The sequence below is a fragment of the Lepisma saccharinum genome, chromosome 5 (assembly GCF_977018435.1).
Source record: "Lepisma saccharinum chromosome 5, izLepSacc3.1, whole genome shotgun sequence".
NCBI classification, from domain to species: domain Eukaryota; kingdom Metazoa; phylum Arthropoda; class Insecta; order Zygentoma; family Lepismatidae; genus Lepisma; species Lepisma saccharinum.
The window spans coordinates 89,847,408-89,874,370 of NC_139233.1; the positions used below are offsets into that span (position 1 = coordinate 89,847,408).

General features: G+C 37.9%; 1 protein-coding gene across 5 annotated transcripts in view; it reads left to right on the top strand.

Moving 5' to 3' along the window:
- LOC145987938 (optineurin-like) overlaps positions 1-26,963 on the top strand; it is a 125,869-nt gene that overhangs the window by 90,289 nt on the left and 8,617 nt on the right. For 2 of the 5 annotated variants that reach the window (XM_083122768.1, XM_083122770.1), the window contains exons 14-16: positions 5,089-5,178; positions 15,979-16,150; positions 19,876-20,034. In XM_083122768.1, the coding sequence (XP_082978894.1) occupies positions 5,089-5,178; positions 15,979-16,150; positions 19,876-19,995 (382 nt within the window). In that variant the 3' untranslated portion in view covers positions 19,996-20,034. The remainder of the gene's footprint in view (positions 1-5,088; positions 5,179-15,978; positions 16,151-19,875; positions 20,035-26,963) is intronic. The other 3 variants (XM_083122769.1, XM_083122771.1, XM_083122772.1) reach the window with 3 other exon arrangements.

Sequence of the window (26,963 nt, forward strand, 5' to 3'; positions counted from 1 at the left end):
TCACAATTAAATTCTTTGAGGTTGCAAAAGTAATCAATCTTATACCATTATCATTACTTAATTCATGAAGACTTTCTTTACCAATCGTGGGTTTAAATGTCTCTTCTTTGCCAATCTGTGCATTACAGTCACCTAACAGAATTTTCATATCATACTGAGAAAATTTATCAAAGACCTGTTCTAACTCTGTATAAAAATCATCTTTAGTATTATCATCTTTAGCTTCCGTTGGTGCATGTATGTTTATTAAAATAATTTTACACCACCTACCCTGTAAAACTGCATATGATATCCTATCATTAATAAATTCTACTGTTTTAAGAGCTGAGATAATTCTATTATTTATGAAAAAGCCTGTTCCAAAATTATGATTTTCAGTACCACCATAGAAAAAAGTATAATTTTTAGTTTTACAATTCCCTTCTCCTGGCCACCTAACTTCCTGGACAGCTACTACATCTAATTTATACTTCACTATCTCATCAACTGTACACTGAAATGCCCCAGGCCGGTAAAGGCTCAGAACATTCCAGGTGCCTAATTTAATATCCTTATTCCTAACGTAGATCTTATCCTTAGTCCAGGGACCTCCCAAAGTAGTCCCCACCCGGAGATCCGAACGGGGGACTATTTTACCTCCGGAATATCCCCCTAAGAAACGTGAGCTAAACTAGTGCTCATTCTGTGCTATGTTCATAACTTCTCAGGAACCACTCGTGGCCTTCAACTAGTTTATCCTGAAAAAACTGCGGGTTAGGATGTTAACAGATATTTCAGGGACAATATCCAAAGAATACTGTTACATACGCAGAATGCAAAACATTTCTATTTTCTCATTCTACTACAACCCTGGCGAAAAAAAGCCGGCTGGAGCTAAGTGCTGATCGAATCACCTCCAAGTGGCCGAGCTCGAGAATATGCGGTTCCCTACTATCACATCCCCTAAATATGCCTTCATGGCACGTTGCTATACGCACGAGGAACTTTACCTAAACTTTACTACTACTAACTACTCATGCCAGGAATTTTGGTATTTTTTATACTTTTTTATTTATATTTATTTATTTCATTCCTAGCCATAACAGCAATTAGTCGATGCAATAAAAATACGCCAAACTTAAAAAGAAACGGGTGTCGGCGTGCACGCGCGCACGCACACACACATACACAGAGGGGGGGGGGGGGGGGGGGGGCTACACAAAAATCTTCCACAAACTGCCCAGATCATGCCTGACAAGATTCCAACAGAAAGCTTTCCAGAAACAAGTTTACGTGCGCATAGGGTAGTGATGGCCTTGTCTGCAACTGCCTTCCCCCACTTTCTTATCCAATACAGGAGTAATGAAGTGTTTCCAACTACCTTCCAATCTAACTAAGAGGAGGGAGACCTTTTTTTAAAGTTCGCCAGTATACTAGCTTCTGCGATGCTACTATGTACAGTGGAACCATTTTGTGTTTCCAGATTTTAAACTTTCCTGCATTATACATGCAGTCATCGCAACACAGCAAAATATTACAACATTTTCTTGGAGTTTACACTCTCCCACATTTAAATTTTTTTAAACTTGGTCACCTGAAAAACATAAAATCGAGGTTCCAGTGTATTCTTATGGAAAATGAAAATGTATGTTATTCATAGAGGCATGCATTTTTCATGTTTCTGAAAGGTGGGAGGTGCATTTTCTTACCCTGTTTATTCACGAAATGATGCGAAATGAACTGCAAAATGCGAAATAGATTCCTAAACACAATATTTAGAGTTTATTTACAGACACAACACTATCTGAAGTTTGAATTATCCTATGAGTTGTGCAATTCACAGAAAATTGATTAATTCTGCTGTAATGTTTGAGAAGCAAAAATGGACTCCTTTATACAGGAATAAACTTAATACTCTGGTAACTACATAAATCTGCTATTAGAAGGGATATGTTTATTTTGTGTAGTAAGTTCGGGTTTTAATTTAAATTTAGGATTATGTTCATAATTTTAAAACCAAAATGTCATTTTATATATCAATTTTTATCAGATTTTTCACCGATATATCAACAAAATTTTATTTTATTTTCCACTTTTGAACCTGAAATTGACTGTTTTTGTACATTTTTATTTACCAAAAATATATTCCTCTAGCTATTCATCTAAAGTTGTTGTCACTAATCAAAGCATTGTTTTGTCATTTTTCTTAAAGGGGTGTAAGATGCTTCCCTTTTCAAATATGTCCAAATGTCAACCTACCTCCCTTCCACAAAGTGCACCGTGGACTGCATTTTGCAGAGTAGCGAGGCTCTGGCATCTGGACCCGTGGCACTTGTTGTGTTGTCATCCATGAGTGCCATTTGTGTTTGGGATTGTCCCTTCATCTATTTCACCCCATCAGCAGTCACCCTCATCTTGGCAATTAGCATAAAGTGGCAGAAACGTGAAGTAAAATTAATCAATCAATCAATTTTTCTTCAGCTTTTCACTTTTAAGTATCATGTTCCTACGGTATGTGAAACAAATTTGTTTTTCATGGGATGAATACTAAAAAACTTAAAAAGGCAGGAAGATGTCAAAATTTTGTAGCATCGTACTCTGTTGGAACCATGGGGATTGGATTGGGGGGGAATCTAAAATCTGTGAACATGCACACAACAAGTAAAAATAACACTATTGATATTTTTGCCGAGATTATACAAACTTAAAAAAGAAAATACTGAAACATTGCAGTGAATTTATTAAAATATTATTTAATTAGAGCACTCAGTGGTCTAGTCAGTAGGGTGTCTGACTTCTACGTGGGAGACCAGAGTTCGATTCCCAGGGTGGATGATCTAAGGTCAAAAATTTTCTGGCCTTGTTCCTGTGTAAAGTGGCTCTGGGGCTCACCCAGCCTCAAATCAGTGGCTACTATGCAGCAAAGGGGGGGGGGTAAGGTGGCCGGAGCGTGGTGCTGATCACATCTCCAAAATGGCCTAGATCGAGAATGTGCGGGGCCCTACCCCCACATCCCCTAAATGTGCCTTCATGGTGCAGGGAACTTTACTACAATTGGGCTAGGCATGTTGTACACTATAAATGAATAAACAAATCAGGATTCCACTGAACTTCCATGTCCATAATTGTCCATGTACAATTCTGCCAGCCTGGCTAACTAGATCTTCCTCTTGTTTGGCACCCCATGCTTTGTTCTACTCAGCACATGGAGGTAAAAAACTATTTGCATAAATAAAAACTGCATAATCATTTTTGTAAATTCATGCTGTTACATTAATGGAGAGAAACTAGGTACTAGTTGCCCTGAACCAGTCCGTGGACATATTCTATAAATTTTCAACATACACAGTAAACTGTATAAGGAACTGTTAATAAACGTTTTACTTTCCTTTACAAAACTGCCGACTCCCTGGCTCACCCTCTGTCTCTTACAATTGTTTTTAGGCAGGTGTGTTTCCTGAACTGTTCAAACATGCAAATGTTGTATCGATCTATAAATCTGGAGACAAAATAAAATCTTATTGACCAATCTCTCTTTTGTCACGTCTCTATCACCTGTGAGAAAATAATCAAAGACAGGTTGCTAAAGTTCACATCCTCCCTTATAAATACTGCTCAGCATGGTTTTCTTCCAGGCAGCTCTTGCTTGACCAATCTATCGGTATTACTTTCTCATGCTACTCAGTCTATGTCAAATAATTCCCAGCTTGATGTTATATCTTTGGACATTTCAAAAGTCTTCGTTAAAATTAACCATAGTCTTCTTCTTCATAAATTACAATCCAGATTTAACATCCATGGTAAACTTTTATCTTTGCTAATAGACTGTCTGCATGCATGAGAGCAGCATGTTCTCCTTTCTGGCTCCTCTTACAGCTTTCTACCTGTCCTGTCTGGTGTACCTCAGGGGAGTGTGTGTCTTAGGCCCACCTTTGTTCCTTCTTTACATGGATGATCTGCCCGACAGGCTGTGTTCTCTTTCCATAAATGTACTTCTCTTTGCCGATGACTGTAAACTCTTCAAAGAAATTTCATCTGAACACGAATCACTACTCCTACAATAAGCTCATACAGAACTATTTGCATGGTGTTGCCAGTGGAGACTTGAATTGAATTCTCAGAAATGCTCCTGCCTCACCATTTACTTAAAAAGGAACAAAGTGCTTTGTCTTTATACTCTCAAAAACAGTCCCATCAAAAAGATTTCATCCTCAAATAGATCTTGGTATTACCATCGACAAAAAACTAAACTTCAATGAACACATTACACATACTACTAAAAGAGCCATGTGTCTCATTGGTCTTCTGTACAGGTTCACTGAAATCCAAACCCAATCATCCAGTAGCATATTTTTCAAATCCTTTAACTCCCCCATTCTTGAATACTGCTCCCCCATCTGGACTATGGCTTGTAAAACTAATGTATCCAGGATTGATTGTGTCCTCAGCCTTTTCCTCGCCATTGCTCGCCATAGAATACCTTCTCTAAGACACCTCCATAAAACAGATATTATGTCCATTTTGAATATCCAGTCACCACACACTCGTCACAAAATAACAGACATGAAATTTTTGCATAAAATCATGAACTACAAAATTAAAACCGAATTTTTGGTCAACCAATATTCACCTGGGAGGACCCACACGGCCAACCCACAACGTAAAGCTCTTTCACATTCCCACTAAAAGGCTCTCCCTCCTACAGCAGTCTCTTTACTATAGGCTCCCCCACTTATATAATAACCTGCCTGTAATACTGATATTTTCTAGTCGGAACACAGTTTCCGACAATCTCTAAGAATTTGTGTATAACATTGTTTTTTCTATGCCATTTTGTAGTGTCTTGTTTTCTTGTTGTTTTTTTGTTTTCTTGTTGCACAGTTTCAGAATAAAATGTGGTCTTTTAGCACTATATCTGAAACTTCAAGTAAATGAATTAATAAATAAACATAACATATTAATACAGTTGAACTTTATTATAATTGAATTTGAAGATAATTTGAATTTTCAAAAATGAAAACCTGGAATTAACTTTTGCGTCATTTAGTAACCACCCTGAGAATTCTTTCAAAGCCACTGTATCCATCAACAAGTTATGGCATCTTTCAGAATAGCAAGATCTGCCTTGAAACAAATCTCTAGGACCATGAGAAGTAAGAGAGCCTCGTCTCTCTCAGATTCTGTGCCTTGTAGGACTAGGTAAGTGTAGGCACAGAGGCTCAATTCCTATGTCTTCTTCATAACACTGCACTCTGTTCTTATGATGCAAGAAAATTCAAAACCATACAATAGAATATTATGTAAACGTCCAATGTTTTGCCCCTTTCGCAGTAGTGATATTGAGTAATTAATGAAAGAAAGCCTGTTCAAGAAAGACTTGCACAGAATATTATAAGAATGCCATATTTACTTGTGTATAATGCACACTTATTTCCAAATTTTTTGCCCCCCCCCCCCCGCCCAAAAAAAAACTGTGGTTCGTATTATGTATGGAATAATTCAGACAGTCAACATGAAACCTCGCATGCTTTCACTATATATATATATATAAACACTACAAAAGTGAAATTGCCATTTCCCATGATTTTTCACTTTGAAACTGAACATTTTGCGACAGAGGTAAGTGGTGCCTTTCCAACAGAATTCGAGCATGCACCTCCCATCCAGGATGTGTATCAAGTGGTATTTGTTGGGCAAGAAATAGTAGAAAATAACTTCCTGAGCACTGCAAATCCATAACATAATTTTGATCTTGTTTGATCTTGCTTTATTCTACTACAGAATAAACAAGCTGCTTACAGAAGTGAAAGCTTTGGGATGCTCACACAGTGGAAGGGTAGGGGGTGGTGTGCGTTGTGACTCATTGTATACACTAGATGGTATTCTCCTCTTGGTCCACATAGCAACAGGTGACTGACTGAATAGGTATAGCAACAGCTTTACAACCTACAACTAAGAAAGCCATATCTTGAACCTTAATTGTACTGCACAATATAAACGAGATATAATTGTTTCCGTGATGGATGCGGTAAACGTGGTTTAACATTACTTATGTGAAATTTCACGTAAGTATTATAATTGTTTGTCACTTTTCCCCATCGAAAAACAGGGTGCGCATTATACACACAAGCCCATTATACTCGCCTAAATACGGTATACGTAATAATTTGAACCTTTTCGAAGTAATCCCTTTTGGAGCAAATACAACTGTTCAAACCTTGCTGCCACTACTTGAAGATGGTGCTGGAAGTCATCATTCTTCATCTCAATCAGTCACCTCCACATCTTTGACTACCTCTTGTGATGAGTCGACCTACATCTTCGAAACTTATTTTTGAGTGTAAGGAAAATAATTAGTTTTAGGAGGCTGAGTCAGGACTGTATGGAGAATATGGATTCAGTCCAGTATTTCTTTTGGCCAGGATGGTAGTAACTTTCTATGGCACAAGAAGATTGTCATTAAGTTTCAAATCACTTTGGTGAAAATGTAGATGCTTCTTATTCGATATGTGCAAGCCGGTTTGTCAAAACAGATACGAAATAATGTGCATTAACCATGCTATTAACCATCTCAATATTCTGATACCCGATTCCATGAAAAGCTTACACCCAAGTCTGCCTTGTTTTGCAAATGATTCACAGCCTTAGCAAAATTATTTTTACCACTACGGCGTTGTACAACGTGTCATTATACACTCACCACATGCCTGCACAATCACTCCATATGCTTCTGAATTTGTTTTTCCTAAATGAACACAGAGTTCCTGTGCTGCATACTGTCCCACTGTGATACACATGACTTGACTAGGAGATGGGTACTTCTTCAAAACCTTTAAGGACATGTTCAGTGAATATGAATTGTAGCTTTCCTGACAATGTGATTCGAACAAGTGTTCTCAAGTTACCAGCCAGGTTAAATCGGCATTAGCATCAATGTTCGAGCGCATACATTGCTCTCATCAGGAAATTTTGAAGTGGAGCCAATATAAAGTTAAATATGTGAGTGTCATAAGGCAGAGCTTAGAGTCCGTCTTGTTATTGGTCTAGTGAATGTTTATGTTGAGTGCAGGTTCTTCGGTATGCCTGAGTGTGGAGGTAAAATACAAGGGTTATTTTTTAAGTAGGGTCCGTTTTGCAATAAAAACGAAGTAAGTAAATGTTTTTCAAAAAAATCTTTATTGTAACGAACTAAAGAGTTTTTGGATACCCTCCTCATAGAACTCTGCCGCCTGTGATGATAGCCAGTTACTCACAGTCGTTTTCACTTCTTCATCAGTGTCTAAACGCTTGCTGTGCAGGAAGGTCTTCAGATGGCGGAAGAGGTGGTGTTCGCTAGGCACAAGGTCTGTTTGTGAATACCGTTTGAAATTGTGTGTGCATGTGGGAATGAGTGCGTGTGCAGCCTCCTGGCATTCTTTGAGCAGCATCATGGCAACGTGTGTTTTGAGACAAGCAGGGTGTTTTGTTAGTGGAATTTTTGCCACAAGGAACAACAATTAGCTCAGCTTCTGTGAGTAACTGGCTATCATCACATTCGGCAGAGTTATATCCAAAAACTGATAGTTTGTTTCAATAAATGTTTAAACCGACAAGGAAATTATGTAGAAGAATAAAGAGGTTTGTGTAAATGCAGAAAATAAATGTTTTTTTTAAAAAAAAACATTTACTTACTTTGTTTTTATTCAAAACTGACCTTACTTAAAAAATAACCCTCGTACAACTAGATTTAAGTCACAAGCAAAAGTGTGTTATTCACAAACTCATCAACATAATGTGCATAAGCAACTTACATTATTAATCATACAGTACATGTCCTTTTCTCTCACAAAGGACGATACAGATTTGCAGTATGCATGATGAAAACTAGATAATAGAGCAGCGGTAGATAGCATAGAGTAATTAGGTCTGGTGCACACAGATCAGGTCTGGCATACATCTTTAGTCGGTATACAACAGTTTATACCACATGGGGGAAAGTTCAGTGTATACTGTGATGTCAATTGGGTATAGTGTTTATAGCTTTGTTATTTAGAAAGAAATTATCCATGCAAGTCTTTCTTGAACAGGCCTCAATATTGGAACTGCAAATTACGTACATAAATAACTTACTTGACGTACATGTGGCACTGGTTGCACTTGCAGGTCCACACAAGGTGATACATGTGGGACAAAATGTGTACATGTTTAACAGTGGACAACTGTGAATAAATAATTCATCAGGTCATCTCCAATGTTATTTCAAAATCAAGAATGATACATTGTTATTTAGTTGGATGAAATTTTGGAGCTTTTTTCTTACAACTGACCTCCTTCCATTTAGTATTCCTTGATAAGGTGCAAGCCTTCAAAATGCTTTGCTTCATATGTATTCTATTGTATGTTGTTTGTTTTGTGTGTTTCTAAATCACCTTAGACTGATGCTCTTTCCAGCAGGTGGTTTTAAAGCTAGTTTCTTTATCAGTAAATGTTCCACTGTGTGTGCTTGTGTGGGTGTAAATGCAATATTTCACTGAGATGATTTTTGGTGCAAGTTTTTCTGCAATATGCTGCTTCGATGTTCCTGATTCACACTACACAAACTACTTTTTTTTTAGATATCTCTTAACGAAAGTTATATTTTACACTTAAGCAAAGAATGACTCACATTTTTGGAGTTTTAAAATTCAAAATTATTAATGTAATGTTATTTCATGCTCCTGACAGGTTTATTTCAAAGGCCTAACTAAAAATTGGCCATGAAAGTTACAAGTTACAGGTTTAATGGGGTTTTGTGGCTTTTTTAGGTGTTTCAGCACGTATGGGCATTTTGCATCCTTCTAAGTATATGAGGTTATCTAAAATCTTTACTTTAAATTTTAAAAAGGAGTGTAAAGAGTGCTTTGAAAAAGGTTAAAAGTGCCAGTTGTAAAAGGACATTACTTTATAAAGAGGCAAAGATAGTCTACAGACTTCCTCAGAAACAGTGTAAAAGGCCCACATTTCTCAAAACCTAAATACGTTTGCTAAAACTCTGTCATCATCTTGAAACATGAATGACATTGTTAAGTTAAAACTCTCTGAGTAAAGTAAAATCTGCACATTCGAGAGACATATGCTGAAGACTTAAAAGAACATTCCATAAATGGCACAGCGGAGGGTGTCACAGCAAATAATGGGTGAGGTGGCTGTGTCTAATTTGAAGGTGGGTTAAGGTAGGAATGGGACAAGGAACGTCATTCACCAAGTGGGCTTGATAACATGAAGCTTGTTCCTGTTACCTTATTCCACTCTTCCTGTCACATGTCAAACAAGGAGCAATGAATCATTCTATAGGTCCCTGTCTGGCAGAAGGTGGAGAAGAATACATATCTCTTAGTATTTATGTTTGGATATCAACAAATTGTGCTGGTTTTACTAAAATATAACAACTTTAGCACTAGAACTATACTTGCTCATTCCATATAGAATATCACCTGTGTTTTCTGTTAAGGCTGTGGCTGTATTGCATAGAACCCTGGCTGAACAATAGGTAACACATTATTCCAGTAATCATAATTTATTAGTTGACAAAATACATTTTTAAAATGCTTTAGGAAAAACATGTCAATGTGTTATGTTTTTTTAACCAGTACAGGTTCATTATGGTTTTTTTTTAGTATTTTCTGATACTAATGAAGCGGTAACATGAATAGTTCTATGCATCATAGTTTTTTAAATAAGGCAAAGCCCATAACAGTCACCTGAATATGTACATTAAGGAGATGAACAAATCATTTAGTGTCTTGAAGAAATGAAAGTTTTAATATTGGTATTGGTTCATTGCTACAATATCGTTGCACCAATGCCAAAACCACAAATGTTCAAATTTTGACGTTTTCACCTAGTGCTTTTTCTCATTGATTGATTCCTATGTCAACTTATACAGGGAGGTTATTTCAGTCGTTTACCACCGGCGTGTCGGCCGGTCGGCAGCCCCTTCATGCAACAGGTCCCGGCAAATTGCGTTAGAGGAAGTCCGTAACAGAAACCGCTTGTTTTGTAATGTTTCCACTTTTCACAATTATAGTTACAATTACAATTGAAATAAGCACGTACCTTGTCGCAAGGATGCTGGAAAAGGTGTCCTCCCAAATACAAATACAGTCAACTCTCGATTCAACGACCTTTCACAGTTCCCGGGAAAAGGGTCGTTATTTCGAAGGGGTCGTTATTTGAATTTGCACCAATTTTCAGCTTGAAGGGAGCTCAAACGGACACAAAGATGCCTAGGAGATGGTAACATCATTTATCCTGGTAGTTATACAACCTGTTATGCACAGGATGCGTGTTCTGAGAAGGAAAATAGAACATGAAAAAGTTTTCACAAAAGAGAATTTAAAATAATGTTACTTTGTTTCAATTGTGCACAGTCGTTGCTTTTCCAGGAAATTCTTACATTTCTAGTTCATGAGAAACCCGTTTCCACTGAGACCTATGGAAAGGAAAACAATCTCTCGCTTATTGCAAGCGAAACTCGAAGAATCTTGACACCAGTCAGACTGGTGCCAGCAAAAGTCGGGAGATAATCGGGCAGAATGAATGTTGGATTTTATATGGGTTTACTGGAGCATTGTCTGTTACAAGATTAACTGGTAAGATTAGATCTCTCGGGAGAAACAACACAACCTCTCTAAGTACCAGACAAAAAAAAATAAAGGCAGGGATGTAATTTTCGTTCTGGTTCGGCTGTGTAAAATACATCGTAAAAAAAAAGTCACTTTTCTTTGCTTCAACCAACTTCATTTGCCCTCCTTCCCCATTCAAGGGAGCAGTCCAAACTCCTTCTTTGACTTGCATTGTAATCCAGCGTGAAAAAGGAAATGCGCAACTTGCGATCTATTTCCACCCAATGCGTATTGTAGGACAGGTCATTAAACAACGTGCCAGTTGATAATCATTCGGGTTTGGAATTGAATTTCACTTTAAACTCTATATTTAGTCCCGATTAGCCCATCAGCATAAAATGAACTGAAAACAAGCTTTATGAAACGGCGCATTTTCACATATCAAAATGGTAGATCGTTATTTACTCGCACGTTAATCGACGATTTAATGTTGGATTTAGGAGTATTCTCGATGTCAAACACCCACCCCTCCAAACGCTTTCCCCTTGAATAATGTCTTTCTCAGCGACCATTCCTACATTGAACACTTTTTTTTTTCCTCCACATGAATGGTTCTGAAGAAAAGTAAATTAAATTTACGTTTTGCTTATCAGAAGGCGCAGAACATGAAGTTATTTTAACTCTTGTTTTGCTTTCTGGAGATCGAATTTCGTTATCGTCAAATCAAAACAGCTTTGCGAGATTCAAAACAATAACTTTTTCCTTCGCGCGCTGGATGCGTCATCGCTGTTATCGGCAAGCAAGAGCTTTGCACACGCTAGACAAAACACTGGCGCCAGCTGCATCGTTAAAACAAGGAGACCGGCTGGAAGTTCGAGCAACAGGTGGCGGAAGAGAAAAGTCCCAGCATTTTAAAGATAACGCAACTGTCGAAGACGGAACTTTTAACAGCAGTGTAAAGAAGAAAGAAATGACCATTGCTTTACGTTTTACCACGCAACAGACAATAATACGGGCAATATTTCCTGTGCAGACAACAGCATTAAAAATATATATATAATAAATAAATTTTAAAAAACAACTGAATTCTGCAATTATCAACATTGCCGTGCACACCAGTGGCGGAGAATGAGCTGGGGAAAGGGTAGAGGGTCACCTTTTTTTTTACTTGTTCTATGGTTCTTGTTCGTTTTCAAGAATATATCCAGAACTGGTTACCCCATTTTAGACGTCAAAGGAAAGGAAGAGGGTGGGTCCTTTTCCACCCTCGCCTGTAATCAGCCCGCATCAGCAAGAAAATCGTGGCTGAAACAATCTGCATCGCCCCCCCCCCCCCCCCCCCACGTTTGCTGACAGAAAAAGATGGAGAAGTCAGTCAGCCAACGGAACACTTTTTTGGCAGATATTACGACATCGACACAATTAGGAAAACGTATGAAGTGGGAAACGGGAGTTATGATGCACGTAAGAGCGAAGTAAACTTTTGTGGAAACCTGGATGACAACGCATTAAGCGGGTTGACGATTTTTAGTTCACCTATGTGGTTTTGATTATCTCTAACAGTTTCGCTTTTTTATGAAGTGTTGCAGGGAACAAAGAACACGCTTTGAATGAAAGCGGTTACCGGAAGTTGTCGGCTACAAGGCCGAGAGTTGCTCACTCACGGGAACCTGCTGAACTCTAGGTCAGAGCTGGACAGATGGGCCAGACTTCCAGGCGCCACACATCTGTATTTTCGAACATTCCTGCGATCTTATCTCTCAAGGTGGTGTATTTATCGATGAAAGAGCTTGACCTGCCATACACATTGGCAAAGACTGCAAGTCCAGCAGTCATTTCGGGCTGCTCCCACCCTTCCCCGCGAGTTTTCAGCAGTTCTTAGGACAAGGAAACAAGTAAAGTCGATTTAAAATAACATCCAAGCACATTCGATCTTCTCTTCTCGCGTATCCAAGAGCAAGCGTGACAAAACAAGCCTGGTGCGTTGGGTAGCGACAGTCGGGTGCGGGGTAACATTGGTGCACTTGAGGGAGGGGAGGGCAGAGGTGGTGGTGTCTATTTTTAGTTCAGACCTAATTGTGAGCGGTAGAGCGCTCGTAAAGGGAATGAGTGGAGGAAAAAACAACGCATTTTTTGGCCGATTTCCTTCAATTTTTCAAATTTTTCTATCTTTTTCTAAATTTTTCACGGTTCCCAGGAAAAGGGTCGTTACTTCGAGAGGGTCGTTATACCCGGGGTCGTAGAATCGAGAGTTGACTGTATTTCTGACATCTAATGTTAGATTAGACATCGCTACTTTATCCTCAGTTGACAGAAAGGGAAGACAGCATCCCGGCGCATAAAGCAAACCGAAAGCGTAAAATTATATTTAAAAGTAATAATAATGATGATCACTAACCTCCTGTGTTATAAGAGATGTTGAAAATGACCTCCTTCAACAGCAATACAACACGTTTCTTAGGTTCAAGAGATCCTGTCTCTCGTAATTGCCTGACCACTTTCACATAATTATCGTACATAAAAACTCTTTGTTCAAGACTATATATGTTTAGTGGCATAACTAATGAATGAATAACAATTAACACACAATAAAGCACTAGCACTAGCAATAACACAGTATAAAAAACACGCGTACTGATAAACGCAAACAGAAGTGAACATGAGGGTACGGTACACTCACTACGTCTGGTAGCCGACAGTGTTGCTAACCATTTTTTGGCAATGTCCCTACAACTGACCAAATGTCCCTACGCCAAGTAAAGCGACAAAAAAAAAATCACCTCATGAGCATGCAAAACAGAAGATAAAATATACACATTTACTTACCAAATCTTTCTGCTCGGTGCTTCCACAATTAATGAAGGAACGAATTTACAATACAGGACCCCTCCCCGATTTTTGTAATATTTTGCATACTCACTAATTGAGGCCTCCTAATCACGAATTTGAAGTTAAAATTTGTGGGTCACGTGTAGAAATTGCAAAATAGGTGAAATTGAGTGGCCCGCGATCTCCACAATTGCTCATTATTTACAGGAAGATTTTGTGTTTCTAATACCTAAAAAACTAAATATACATTCCTGATATTACTACGACCTAAAATTTTAACTATGTTTGCCTATCCTAGCCTAACCTTACCTGAATGGTTCGTGGGGCTACCCGTGTATGGTTTTTCGACCCCAAATTTTAACTATGTTTGCCTTGCCTAACCTAACTTAACCTAACCTTACCGAGAATGGTCAGTGGGGCTATCCGTGAATGGTTTTGCGCTAATTGTGATTACGAACCGATAAAAAAAATCTTATTTTCGTAGCACTTTAATGGCAAACGTTCATCATCGAACATGCCATTTTCGTATCCTGCAATTTTACGATTGATGTACTGTTGCCAAACTTACCTGTAATCAAATCAGTCCACACTCCACATGTTCTTCTACATAGTGACTGTTGCTGTCACATGTAAGCACCTTCTTTTGGCAATATACCGAAATCCATAAGTTTATTAATTAGCATACGGCCATCCTCCTGCACACTCCAGCTAACAAGCTGTACAACATTAACAACGTTTTTACTGTTCTCTTCCGCCATTCTTACACAATCCATGCTCTCCAAGTATGAAATCAACAGTGTGGCAACGCTGTAGACAGCGTAACTAATTGCGAACGTCAATTGTTCATATCAACAAATATGGCTACCATACTTGTATACGGAGAATCATTGCGAGAATTGAAAAGCTTATTTTACAACTTCTACACGTTAATGAACAGGGCCTACCCGATTGCACAGTGGTAGCATCGTCACCTTGTAATCAAGGGGTCCCGGGTTCAATACCTGGTGGAGGCACAAGTGGTTCGGATCCCACTTTAAACTGTAGGTCCAGTCCTGATTAACCTTGCTGTGCATAAAGTGGACTTAAAACCCCAACTCAACAACAACAACAACGTTAATGAACAATTTTTCACATCACCCCAACATGTTAATTTGAGATAAATCATCACGACTAATTATTTCGTGAGTATAAGACGTAGCATAGAAATTAGAAAATGGTCCGGTATACTTACCTTAATGAATAATAGGGGTGTGTTTTTTCCCGATCCCGGTCCCAACTTTTCGGGATCCGCACACCCCTAATGAATAACGTTCGAGTCATTTATTGTTGATTATGTTATTTGAAAGTCATACATGCTGCTACTGCTGTGAAGAGATAGATGTTGGTTGGTGATGCTGTAATTCCTGCAGTCTTTAACAATTGTGGTCTCATTCTATTTCTCTTTTTTGTTTTTGTATCACTTAACATTGAAAATATTATTTACGTTTCCACGTTAGAATGTGGCAATATTAGCACTATTTTTGCGAGAGTGGAAATGTTTTAAAAAAAGAACTTGCCTTGAAAGTTCTTGGTAAGCGATAACATGTTCCAAAATTCTGATGGAGATTTGTTGGTTAGTTCTTTTTTCTCCTCCTCGCTAAAGTATCCAGATAAACTAATCTATTCATTCCAAACCGAGAACGAAGAAAGTTCAACTGACTGGCGAGTAAGCTTTGCACCTTTGCACAATAAAATGTTATTTTCCAAGATTGTAAAAAGTCCCTACGTTTTCCCTCATTTGGCAAATCTGTCCCTACGCGGGCGAAATATAGTGAAATGTCCCTATGCTTAGGTACATGTCCCTGCGGTTGGCATCACTGCCAACAGCTGCAGTATGAAGTGCCCTCTCACAGCTGACAACTCCCCTGACCCCCGATAAGCTGCTGGCGCTCTCGCGACAACTGAGGATAAAGTAGCGATGTCTAATCTAAGATTAGATGTCAGAAATAAGGTGCCAGAAATGGTTTCAGCTTTTATGTAATAATATATTAATATATTCAGTTTATTTGTTTCAGTCATTTTACATTGACTGGCACAGTCAGGTAATGTAATGTGAATAAGACTATAAAATCTACAAGAAGTGTAAGTTTCACACATTATAATTGTTTATTACGTATGGCTGCAAACAAACTTTGTAACCACATTGGTATTCAAGCAAATCATCAAATGTGTCAATTTTAATTTCCTTAAAGTTTTAACCATGCCATTGATTTACCATCCATGTTGGGAGATGATGAGAGAGTTTTTAACTCATATTTTTAGCTTTGTGAGAAGAGTGGGCCTTTTCCACTCTCTCTCAGGAAGTTTTTAATGTGTCCTCACCTTTTTAATATGTTGTGTATGTCCGCACAGGTTCCTTTACATCCTTGCACTTTAAACCTTTCTCGGTGTACTTTTCTATTTTTTTTACATCCCCTTTTTAACTCTCTGGTAAGGATTTTAGATATGGGTATTTCCCCTCGTATACATTGAAGAGTGCAAAATGGCCATTTGCACCGATACACCCAAAAAGTTTAATTCATTCATTCATTCTTTTGTTTTCCCTCAGCACATCTGGGGGCAAGAATAATGCCTACAACACCATTGCTGCACCAGGAAGGGGTTCCACTCCTGCTAGAAGTTCTCCAGGGAGAGGATATCCCTATCCAGGACCACACGATGACAGAAGGGACAGTGATGAATTGCAGAACCACACAAGAGACCCAGCACCGGTACCAGAGGTAGAGTTCATTTTTCTGTTTATATAGCCTTAAACTTATACTGCAAGAACCACTACTAAAGCCCAACCGGCCAAAGAATAAACTTCAGCAAATTCACTTCTTGCCTCCACTATGAGAGTTTGAAGGGGGAAGACAAAAGTGTTACTACACTCCTTGTCCAGTTGTGCATGACACCCTTCGCTCGCATTCCAGGCAGAGGCAGGGAATCTTGAGACCCATTTGCTTGTTACGTGGTGGCCTTGTTGAGCGTGCCACCTGTTCCAAAAATAACTCGAAACGAAAAATTTTGCAACAGAATAGGAGACTTTTCCCTCATAACAGCAACTGGACAAAGCCAATTGGTTCAGCGGTTCATGTGACCCTCCCTGGCTTTTGACGGAAAAGACAAAAATAGAACTTTTAAGTCTGTTCTTTCGCCGAACAGGCTTTACATGTAGATTATTTTGGAAAATGTAAAAACGTGGTTTAACACAATATCCAAGGTAGTGTGTATATAAAGGATATCCACCAAATAAGTTTCATTTGCAAATATTGCCTCTGCAGAGCCACGGTCACAATGCTGTACATGCATGCTGAGTTCATTTGTTCATTCACCAGGCACGGATATGATATGTAGACACTTGAACAGTGCACCGTGTCTTCTTAATAATCTTTAAGTAAATCAAGAAGTTTGCCAGTTGTGAGATTGATTGATTGAATTGGTGCTTTAAGTCCACTTTATGCACAGTAAAGCTAATTGGGACTGGACCTACAGTATAAAGTGGGATCCGAACTACTACGTGCTTCCAGCAGGTATCAAACCCAGGACCCCTTGATTACAAGACGACGACGCACCACTGCACCATCAGGGAGGCTCGCCACTTGTGACATGTGGTGTATAATCATTTCTTGAATGCTAGATACATGAAACCAAAGGAGATTAACCATAAGCTTTGCGAGATGTATTGAGAACATGCCATTAGTGATTCAGTGGAACAGATGTGTGTGTGTGTGCTACCGCACAATGAAAGATGATCCTGTGGTATATGAAGATTTGGTGCATGATGATAAGATTGACCGAGAACAGAAAATTTGATCATACCCCATACATCCTAGACTTAGCACCAAGTGATTTTCATGTAATGTTCCTGCAATTGAAATTCTTTCTTGCTGTTCCATGATAACAATGAGGCCAAAAAAAGTCGTTACCGTGTGGCTTGTATCGCAGGCATCATCATTGTACAATGAAGACATACAAAAACCTGCCAAGTACTTTAAGTAGGATACGGTATGAACAACGTAAATAGCCCATTGGAATTTTCTTTCTAAATAATCCTCCCATTTGCTCTTATTTATTAAAATCTGGGAGTATATAAGCATTGCATTGTTTTGTTGGCTGAATTGGTATCCATTAAAAAAGACACTTACACAGAGGCTAAATATCCATGGAATTATATTGTGGAGTTTGGATTAATTGACCACCATAACTGCTTGGCAAAAATGGATTTTATTATTAAATAACAGCTATTTTATGACCATGTGATTATATGAATATTTAAAATTAAAACTTGAGTTCATTCATTGTACCAGTTCAATACTTGTATTCTAACATTTGTAACTAACCTCATTCATTTTGAATTGCTAAAATGTTTAAGTATTGCTAAATATGAGGCTGGAACAGTTCCATAATAAGATGGAGACCATGGACCCCCTCCCACTTGTTTCCATCTTTAAAGATGTTTCTCATTGTATATATGGATTAATTGGTACTCTTATCAGCATCAGTGCACTAAATTCCACACTTTTCCATAACAGTCCAGCCATAATTCGTCAGAAGATTCAAGGAAGTGTAAGATATTCCATTTACTGATATAGACCAATGAATTATTGGCATGTATACAACCTTTGTCCAGGACTACGCATATTGTTATGTTCCAGTTGATTATATTGAATCATGGCTTGTGTGTTATGCACATGCTTATATTCATACGCACACAAACACAATGTGAAATATATGGAGTTCTTTGGAGGTCTATTCTAGTTACAGACCTGTTCCAAAGACTTCAAAGTTGGCCCCTGTGGTGAAGTGATTAGCACATTGTACTACGATGCCGGGGATCCTGGGTTCAAATCCTAGCCTGGGCATGGATGTTTATGAGTGTTCATTCATCATGTCATCTTTCATCTCCATCTTCGCAAATTAGCCAAAAGTGGCACAGGAAGCGAAGTAAAATAAAGCAAATCAATCAATCAAACATTCCAAGTATAAAAACAATTCAGATTACAAATCATTGAGGAATATTAACAAACTTGGTTTATTTAATATTGGTTTGAGGTGCCCAGAGCATGTTTACACTGTAGATCTCGTGAGGTTACTTACTGTATGATGCCTTCAATGACCTTAATGTTGCAGTATTACTGAAATAACTATGTAGTGCTTGTTCTAAGCATGCTAGAGTTGCTTCTTTATCAGAAAAAAAAATGCTTGTGCATTTTTTTCCCCTGGTTTTTAAGGAGAAATGTTGCATGCACTGTGGCTATTCTTAAATTGCTTCCAATTTCATATATTTCATGGCAACAAAATATGTTTCTAAACTGTAACATCTCAATCTTGCTTTTTATATATTCCCATACCACAAATGCCACTTCAGCTACGTGCATACTATTTTACGTTTAAGGGACAACCCTACTTGTGTCTGAATAGCTTTGTAGCATTGTGCATGCTAATCCATAACAAACAGTATGCAAGATGTGTGTTATCTTAGCAAGTATGCAACACTGATAGTAACACCTGTGTTGTGTATATTTACATTGTCTTGGAAGATACCGACGAATGTGGTTGATGAGTTTGGTAGTAGTTGGATGCCTCGAAGGATCCAAACCTGTGAATTCTTATAGTCCCTATGTGAAGGAAACACATATATTGCACAGTGTATATGCAGGTATTGGACAAAATAATGGAAACACCTGTGCAAGTCGGAACATCATGTATTAATATACCCATTGTATGCCATTCCCGCCTCACTGTTTTGCATGACACTGGGGTGTTTTGGTGCTGATTAAGTTCTGTAGTCACTTTGGCGGCCATTGTTTTCTTCTGCGACGTCACAATATGCTTCAAGGCTCGGCGGTCCCTCTTCTGCAACTTCGTCTTTCGACCACTATTGTTCTTAGCATACCCTGTTTTACCATGCACTGTGTATGGGGTCATGACTTTCGAGACCGTGCCTCGTGTTACACCACATAACGTCGCTGTTTTGCTCACAGATGCTCCAGCGAGATGAGCACCAACAATTAGACCTCTTTCAAACTCCATCAGGTCGGACATACTGGTCACTCACCACACCTGCACAACGTCCACTACCACACTGCCTCACTCTACTGTCAGTGCACAGTCCATACTACCAGCAACAAACAAGAGAAGGTTGATTTCTGCTGTGTTCAGTGTTACCAGGCACATTGAAAATATGTCCCACTTCTGACTCGTGTTTTTATTATTTTGTCCAATACCTGTAAATTTCCCTGCAATATAAGTTTTTTATGCTACACGGAAGCCTGAGATGTGTGTAATCAAGGTTCCATTGGATATATTATACTTTTCAAGATCCAAATTCACGGAAGTCGTTATTTTCCATTCTTAGAGGAAAACATTTTTTTTCTGTTCCTTGTTATTTTTCTGTTAAATTCATAGTTTTGATCCCTTAACTTGCTGCTGTTCTTAGGTACTCTATATGAATTGCTTTCAGGTTTATGAGGAGGAAATTCCTGAGCGAAAGTGGTACTACTGTCCCAAGTGCAATGCCGCTTTCAAAGAGATAGAACCGCTTCAGTACCATGTAGAGACATGCCTAGAGCTTACAAATTAAGGTACATGAAAGTGAATTTGTATTCACCATGGCTTATGGGTAAGTGTAAATGCGAGATTTATCAAATGTTAAGAACTTATGCTCAGGATTAACTCCGGTAAAAGTGGTTGAAAATTGTCATTATGAAATATATTGATCTACAAACTTGAAATTACCTGAATTTTGTATGAATTATCTTTGTGAAAAGTTGCGACATTTAGTGAACTAAATCCTATGGAATGTAGATTTTCATAAAGATTTGATGTAAATTTTTCCCAGTTGGCTTTTTTTTTTTTTGGTCTAGGAGAGATAGGATATTGAAACAGATGTGCACGTTGTTTCTAGTGAAAAATAGAAGTTTAGGTCACTTGAAGAGTAGTGACTTTACAGTGTTTGGTAGTATGCAGCAAGTAATGTTATGGCACCAGTTGAATTCTAATTAAAACTTTATAATGAAAACATATTTTCAAAATTTTTGGCCCGAAAAACTGTGGTGCGTATTATGCATGGAATAATGCGGACACCCAACATTAAAACCAAGCTTGTTTTCACTATGTCCCTGCATGTAACACTAGGGTGCTTCAAAAATGTGTGAAAAAAGTAAACTTTGTATATTTTTATCTTACTCCCCCCCCATTTTGTGACAATATACCGGTATATAAAGATTGATCCATTATGCTCATTTGAATTAGAAGTTCGACAATGTTGCGCGACCCCTAAATATTATTTAATTAAGTTGAAATTTTGAATAAATAATGTTTATGTATATTGTCAAAAAGTGGGAGGGTGAGAAGAAAGAAATTCAGAACTTAATTTTTTTGAAGCACCCTAATGTAACATGTGTATATCAACAGGCACAAAATACAAAGTACCAGGTTGGATTTCTTTAGTAATAATAATTTTTAAAAAACACTATACAAATGAAATGGCCTATTTTCATATTTTTCACTTTGTAACAGAATGTTTTACGACACCGAAAAAAGCTGTGCTGGGTCATTCTGGCAGAATTCGAGCATGCACCTCCCGTCACATGGAATGTTTATCAGCAGTATTTGCCAGATGAGAAATAATGGAAAATAACTTCATGAGCATGCAAATCCATAACATAATTTTGATCTTGCTTGTTCTTCTACTACAGAATAAACAAGGTGGTTACAGATGTGATAGCTTTGGAATGCTAAATACAGTGGAGGGAGAGGGGGAGTTTGCATGGGTGGGTGGGTAACTCATTGCATACACGTACCTCTTGGTGTCTTGGTCAACATAGCAACAGGTGACTTATTGAATTGGTATGATGCATAGCTACCACTTTATGACCTACAACTAAGAAAGCCATTTCTTGAACTTGAATTGTACTGCACATTATATACGAGATATAATTGTTTGTTGCTTTTCCCCCCATCAAAAACCAAGGTGCGTATTATACATGCACGTGCATTATACACACGTAAATATGGTAAATCTTGATCTTTTTTAAAGAAAGAAAATGCATATGTATGAAAAATAGTCAAATTTTAATTGACTAAGTAATCTCCATTGGAATTTATACACTTTTGCCGTCTTTCGGGTAGCTAGCAAATCCCCTGGCAATAGAACAATGGCAGTTTAGAGTCTATGAACTCAAAAATTCTATTTTCCATCTCTTGAAAGTTTCTAAAGTGGGAATCCACTAGCTGGTGCTGCAGGAACCTGAATGGGCCAGGTCAGAGAAATAAGCTGTACGAGGCAGAAGTTCTCAACCCAAAGAATAGAGCATCTCCTTAGTTCATTTTGCATCGTGCATCCTAGCATTATCATGCACCAATATCACCTGCCTAGTCCCACTGCCGGTAAATGGTTAGCATCAACTTTCTTTGGCTGTCTAGGATGCTGTTCACCTTCCAGATTGAAATTCCTCTCCCAGAATCACTTAAACTACTTCTTGTAGGTGTGGCATCTTCACCCAAGACTGAACATATCATTTCCTTTGCCTCGGCGACATTTATCTTCAGTTGATATGCAAAAAGCATGCAATGCCTGATGTACTGCTTCTCGAGTGACATCATGGTCAATACTGCTTATTTGTTATGTTGTCGGCTATTTTATCTTTTTAGGTTGGTATCGTGGGTTTTGGGATCAAACTCAGACTAGTCCAGCCTAAAGCTACTCTGTTGCGGGAGAGGTAAACCACCATCGGAAGTTTGATATACCCAAGAAAACTAATGAAATAACTCTCCCATAAGTGTAATGCGTTTCTCCTTGCCTCCTACGGCCATCCTGGCAGTGTTGCCAAACTTGATGCCCATAAAAGAGCTAAATTTTACCTTAAATTGAGCTAAAGTTGACGTTCAAGGAGCTAGATTTATGAAGGCTGGATAAAGTGCCTCCCATGGTAATTTTAGTTGTCAAAGGAGTGGGGGCACTGCTATTACCGAAATTTTAAAGTGATGACAATCTATTCAAAGTTTTCACCATCTAGATCTGATGGCTTCACCCATCTCAATAATCCACCGTGGTTGTATGAAGCGAAAATAAGGGATTACCGGATAACAATATTTTCATCTTCACCTTGGCCAAGGCGCTATATAAAAGTAGCTGTGGAGGTCAGATGGGGTGGCATGTATGTGGGCTGGGGCTAGTGATGGCATCATAGTGGGGCAGGGGGCATGTGCCACACCTCACTGCCAAACGAGTGCATGAAAGAGCCAGATCTGGTCCCAAAAGAGCTAAGTTGGCAACAGTGCTCCCCAGCTGCCTCAGAGAGGGCCCAGGGGAAATTGTCCCTCTCCCCCTTAATGTTGTAAGGTTGATGTGCACTCATTTTCAAGAAGCCACAGATGATCTTGAAGAGAAAGCTTATTAATTTGTTTATTGCATAATCACGCAAAACATAAAAGAGGCTTTCTCTGTTAAAAGTCTTGGAAAACACTTCATCATTGCGAGGTGTCCCAAAACATAGTAAAATGTAATTGAACAAAACAAGACATTTTCTGACATAAGATGCCTATGATTAACTAACACAAGTCAGAAGTTACAAATTTGTCAAAATTATCCTCCTTGTGGATTGATATACTTAGTCATAGCATCCAAATAAAGCAAAAAGTGCAGGCTCAGTGAGGACTCGAACCCCAAGTCTCTAGGATACTATAATTGAATCCTGATTGCGCTGGCATTTGTCAGTGTAATATAATAACCAACTAGCTAACTCTCTAGCCTTCTTAAACCTGAAGGTTCATGGCTGCAGCAACTCAGGCCTTCCATCTGTCCCTATCCTGAGCAAGATCTATATACTCTTTTCCATCCCTATCAATTTTCTTTACGTCCATCTCAACATAATCCCTCCATCTTTGTCTTGGTCTTCCTACTGGTCTCTTACCATCAGGTTTCCCAACAAGAATCCTGTAAACTATTCTTACCTCTCCCATTCGTGCCACATGGCCTGCCCACCTAAGTCTTCTTGATTTAATCATTCTAATAATAGCTGGACATAAATACAAATTATGTAGTTCTAAATTATGTAACCTTCTCCACTCATCTGTCTCCTCATCCCTTTTAGGCTCAAATATTTTCCTAAGGATCTTATTTTCAAATACTCTCAATTTATGTTCCTCTTTCAATGTAAGGGACCAAGTTTCACATCTTGTAATATAATATATTAAATAATTTGTGATAAATTTCTTAGTAGTCCATGTTTTCTGATGGTCTCAAATCCTTTAATATGTATAAAAATTTATTACCTGATGTGCATATATTTGTAACTTTACAAGTGCTCGTTATAGTGATTTAGTTTTATACACAGTGTGATTTTTGGCATCTGCATGTGTGATAAATGAGCTATTAATAATATCTTTAAAATAGCTTATTTATACATGTTTTGCAATTTGAATGAAGCCAACATCTCTGATGGAGTGGTTAGCACAGCATGATCCGGCTAGGTGTCCTGGGTTCAAATCCTGGTCTTTATCTTGGTGTTCTTTGTCCCTTCATCAATTTCATCATATCATCACTCATCCTCCTCTTTGCATTTAGCCAAAAGTGGCAGAAAAGTGAAGGAAAATAAGCCAAATCAATCAATCAATAAATTTGAATTGTATCATGCTGCTTCAATTTTTTAGTGGTGCAATGTATTTCATTGTCAGTCTATGTGTAAAAAAAAGAAGGTAAAGTGTTCCCCTGTGCTTAGCACCATGCCATGAAGGCATATAGGGGGTGTGGGGTTAATGCCCCACACTTTCTTGATCCGGTCGTGAGTGGGGGTGATGTGATCACAGGCCTCTGACCGCCTTTACCCCCCAGGGTTTCCCCCAGGTACCCATGTTATTCGATGCTGGGTGGGCGCCGGGGCCGCTTCCAATGTTAGAAAAGTTCCCGGATTTGAACTGGCCGGAGATCGAACCCAGGACCTTTATGTGTTGCCACATTAAATATTTGATTTTGCTAATTTTGAGCATGAGATGGTTCCATGTTTGACTCCTGACATAGGCATGGCTGTTCCTTTGAAAGTGTGTGTTCATCAACTTCATTTAATCACTGTTAGCCAAAGAAAAATAAATGGTAGAAAGCAATCCAAGTATGGAAAAAAATGCAATACAAACATTCAGATGCCTGCCTATTTTAGAGGTTTTAGTGTGTGTAAATAATCTCAATAAGAACTTACTGAAAAGTTATTGCAAATTTCAGCTCAACCCAAGGGATTGAACCTTGATTAATTGAATGATATTAAAATTATAGGAGGAGATCCCTTGACGAGAACGATATGTAACACAAGTATCTTGCAGTAAAGTAACTTACAACACTTACATCAGACACTTTCTGAGTATAAGTTCTAAAATAGGATAAAACTAGCATTTACACTTACTTAAGTATTTCCCTAACTACTAATCATTAACACGTGTTGTGGCTCTGTGTTTTTTATTACTCGTGCACACTAATATTTAGTTTATGGTTTATTGCTTGATGCATGCTGATTTTCTCTTTCTGCAGTTGTAAGAGTACAGTTGGACTGGGAACATTTATTTTAAGTGTTGGATATACTCTTTGAATTTGTTATACAAAGATAAGTATTACAGCTTTACAATTCCAACTAGAGCATCTCGCTAGCATGTGGGGAACCCCAGATTCGATTCCTATAGGATGTTGTTTGTCTTGTAATAAATTTAGCATCCAGTGGGTCCCGTAGATCCTATGCCTATCCCACGGTTGTCAGGGATATCTTAGCTATTGCCTCCTGCAAGTTCCACCACCATTCAAGGACCTTGGAGGCCACAGTATGTTGCCATAGATACACAAATTTATGCCCACCTGAAAGGTGAGAGATCACCGTTCAGGCTGAGGGAATCTCATCTGTCATTTAGAAAGATTCCAGGATAAAAAAAAAAAGTAAAGTACTCCCCTGTGCTTTGCACCATGCCATGAAGGCGTATAGGAGGTGTGGGGTTAGGGCCCCACACTTTCTTGATCTCTGTCAAGCTGGGGGTATGTGATCAGCATGGTAGTGGGTCTCTCGCATGGTAATCAGATGCCCTAATAACTGAGCTACCACGGCTGAAAGATTCCAGGATACAGGAAAAGAAAAAAGTGTTGTGTTTGAAAAAACACCAGTGCAAAAAAAATCTCCATTTTCTGGGAGCTCTAGCACCCTTGTTTTAGGGTATGGTGTGATATAAAAATCAATTTTTTCCCAAGGATGGCCATAATAAAAATTCCTGGGAAAAGTCAGTATTTTCTGAAACTTTGACCTCAAAAATTCCACTTTCAGACCTTTGAGTAACACATGCTTTGTGCTGTTAGTGTGTGTGTGATTTAATTTGTATAGTGCATTGGGTCTCTTCTTGGCAAGATGGATAGAAATCATGATTTTTATTTAAAAAATAATTTTTGGTGATTTTTTTTATTTAAATCTGATTTTTAAAAATTTAAATCTATTTTTTAAATTTAAAAAAACATGCTGAAAATTGCTTACATGTTTTTTGGTGCCATACATATAGATGTTTTTTAGAAAGATTTTTTCTGATCAATGCACCTGTAAAATATTTGAACAGTTTGATTAAAGCAAATAAAAAATTATATGTAAATATACATTTTTTCTGTTTCTGATACTATATATATAAACCTACTATGCAAATGTTTGTTGAATGTGTTACTGAAAGTATAATAATTTCAAAACTTTTCTTTCAGTGAAAATAAAACATTCTGGATGTACTATATAATTGTAACTTAAAATATTTTTTTAGTTTTTGGAGCTGAATTTTGGTGATTTTTTTAATGATAGTTTGCAAAATATCAACTACCATGTTTATTTGCAGATTAATGATAATGACACTATTTATGGTTTAACTTGACTAGTATTTTGAATAATATTCTACACAAAATGTTTACTATTTTTGCCTATAAAAATTGATTGAACTTTAAATCAACAAAAATGATTCTGATATCTACAAATTCCTTGTGTACATTATTCTATAAAAAAAATCACGATTTAAATCAGGGTTCTTAAAGGTCCAGGAATTTTAAATAATTTATAAATTCCAGTCCAGGAGATAAAATCAGCAAGCGTTAATGGTTTCTGGACCATAAAGAACCTTTTTATCTGTAAAGTGTTTCAATTCGGTTCAGGAACTTTTTTCCCGAATCAATTAAAATTTGGTCCAGAATCAATTTAAATTTGCTCCAGGAACCTTTTTTCCATTATCAATTTAAATACTGTCCATGAACTTTTTCTGAATGATTTGGTCCAGGAACCTTTTTGTTCAGGGACCTTTTTTCCAGGATCAGTTTAAATTTGTTCCAGGAACCTTTTTTCTGAATGATTTAAAAAATGAGCCAGGAACCTTCAGAATGAATTTAAATTTGGTCCAGGAACCTATTTTCCAGGATCAATTCAAATTTGATCCAGGAACCTTCTTTCCAGGATCAGTTTAAATTTGGTCCAGGGACCTTTTTTCCAGGATCAGTTTAAATTTGGTCCAGGGACCTTTTTTCCAGGATCAGTTTAAATTTCATCCAGGAAC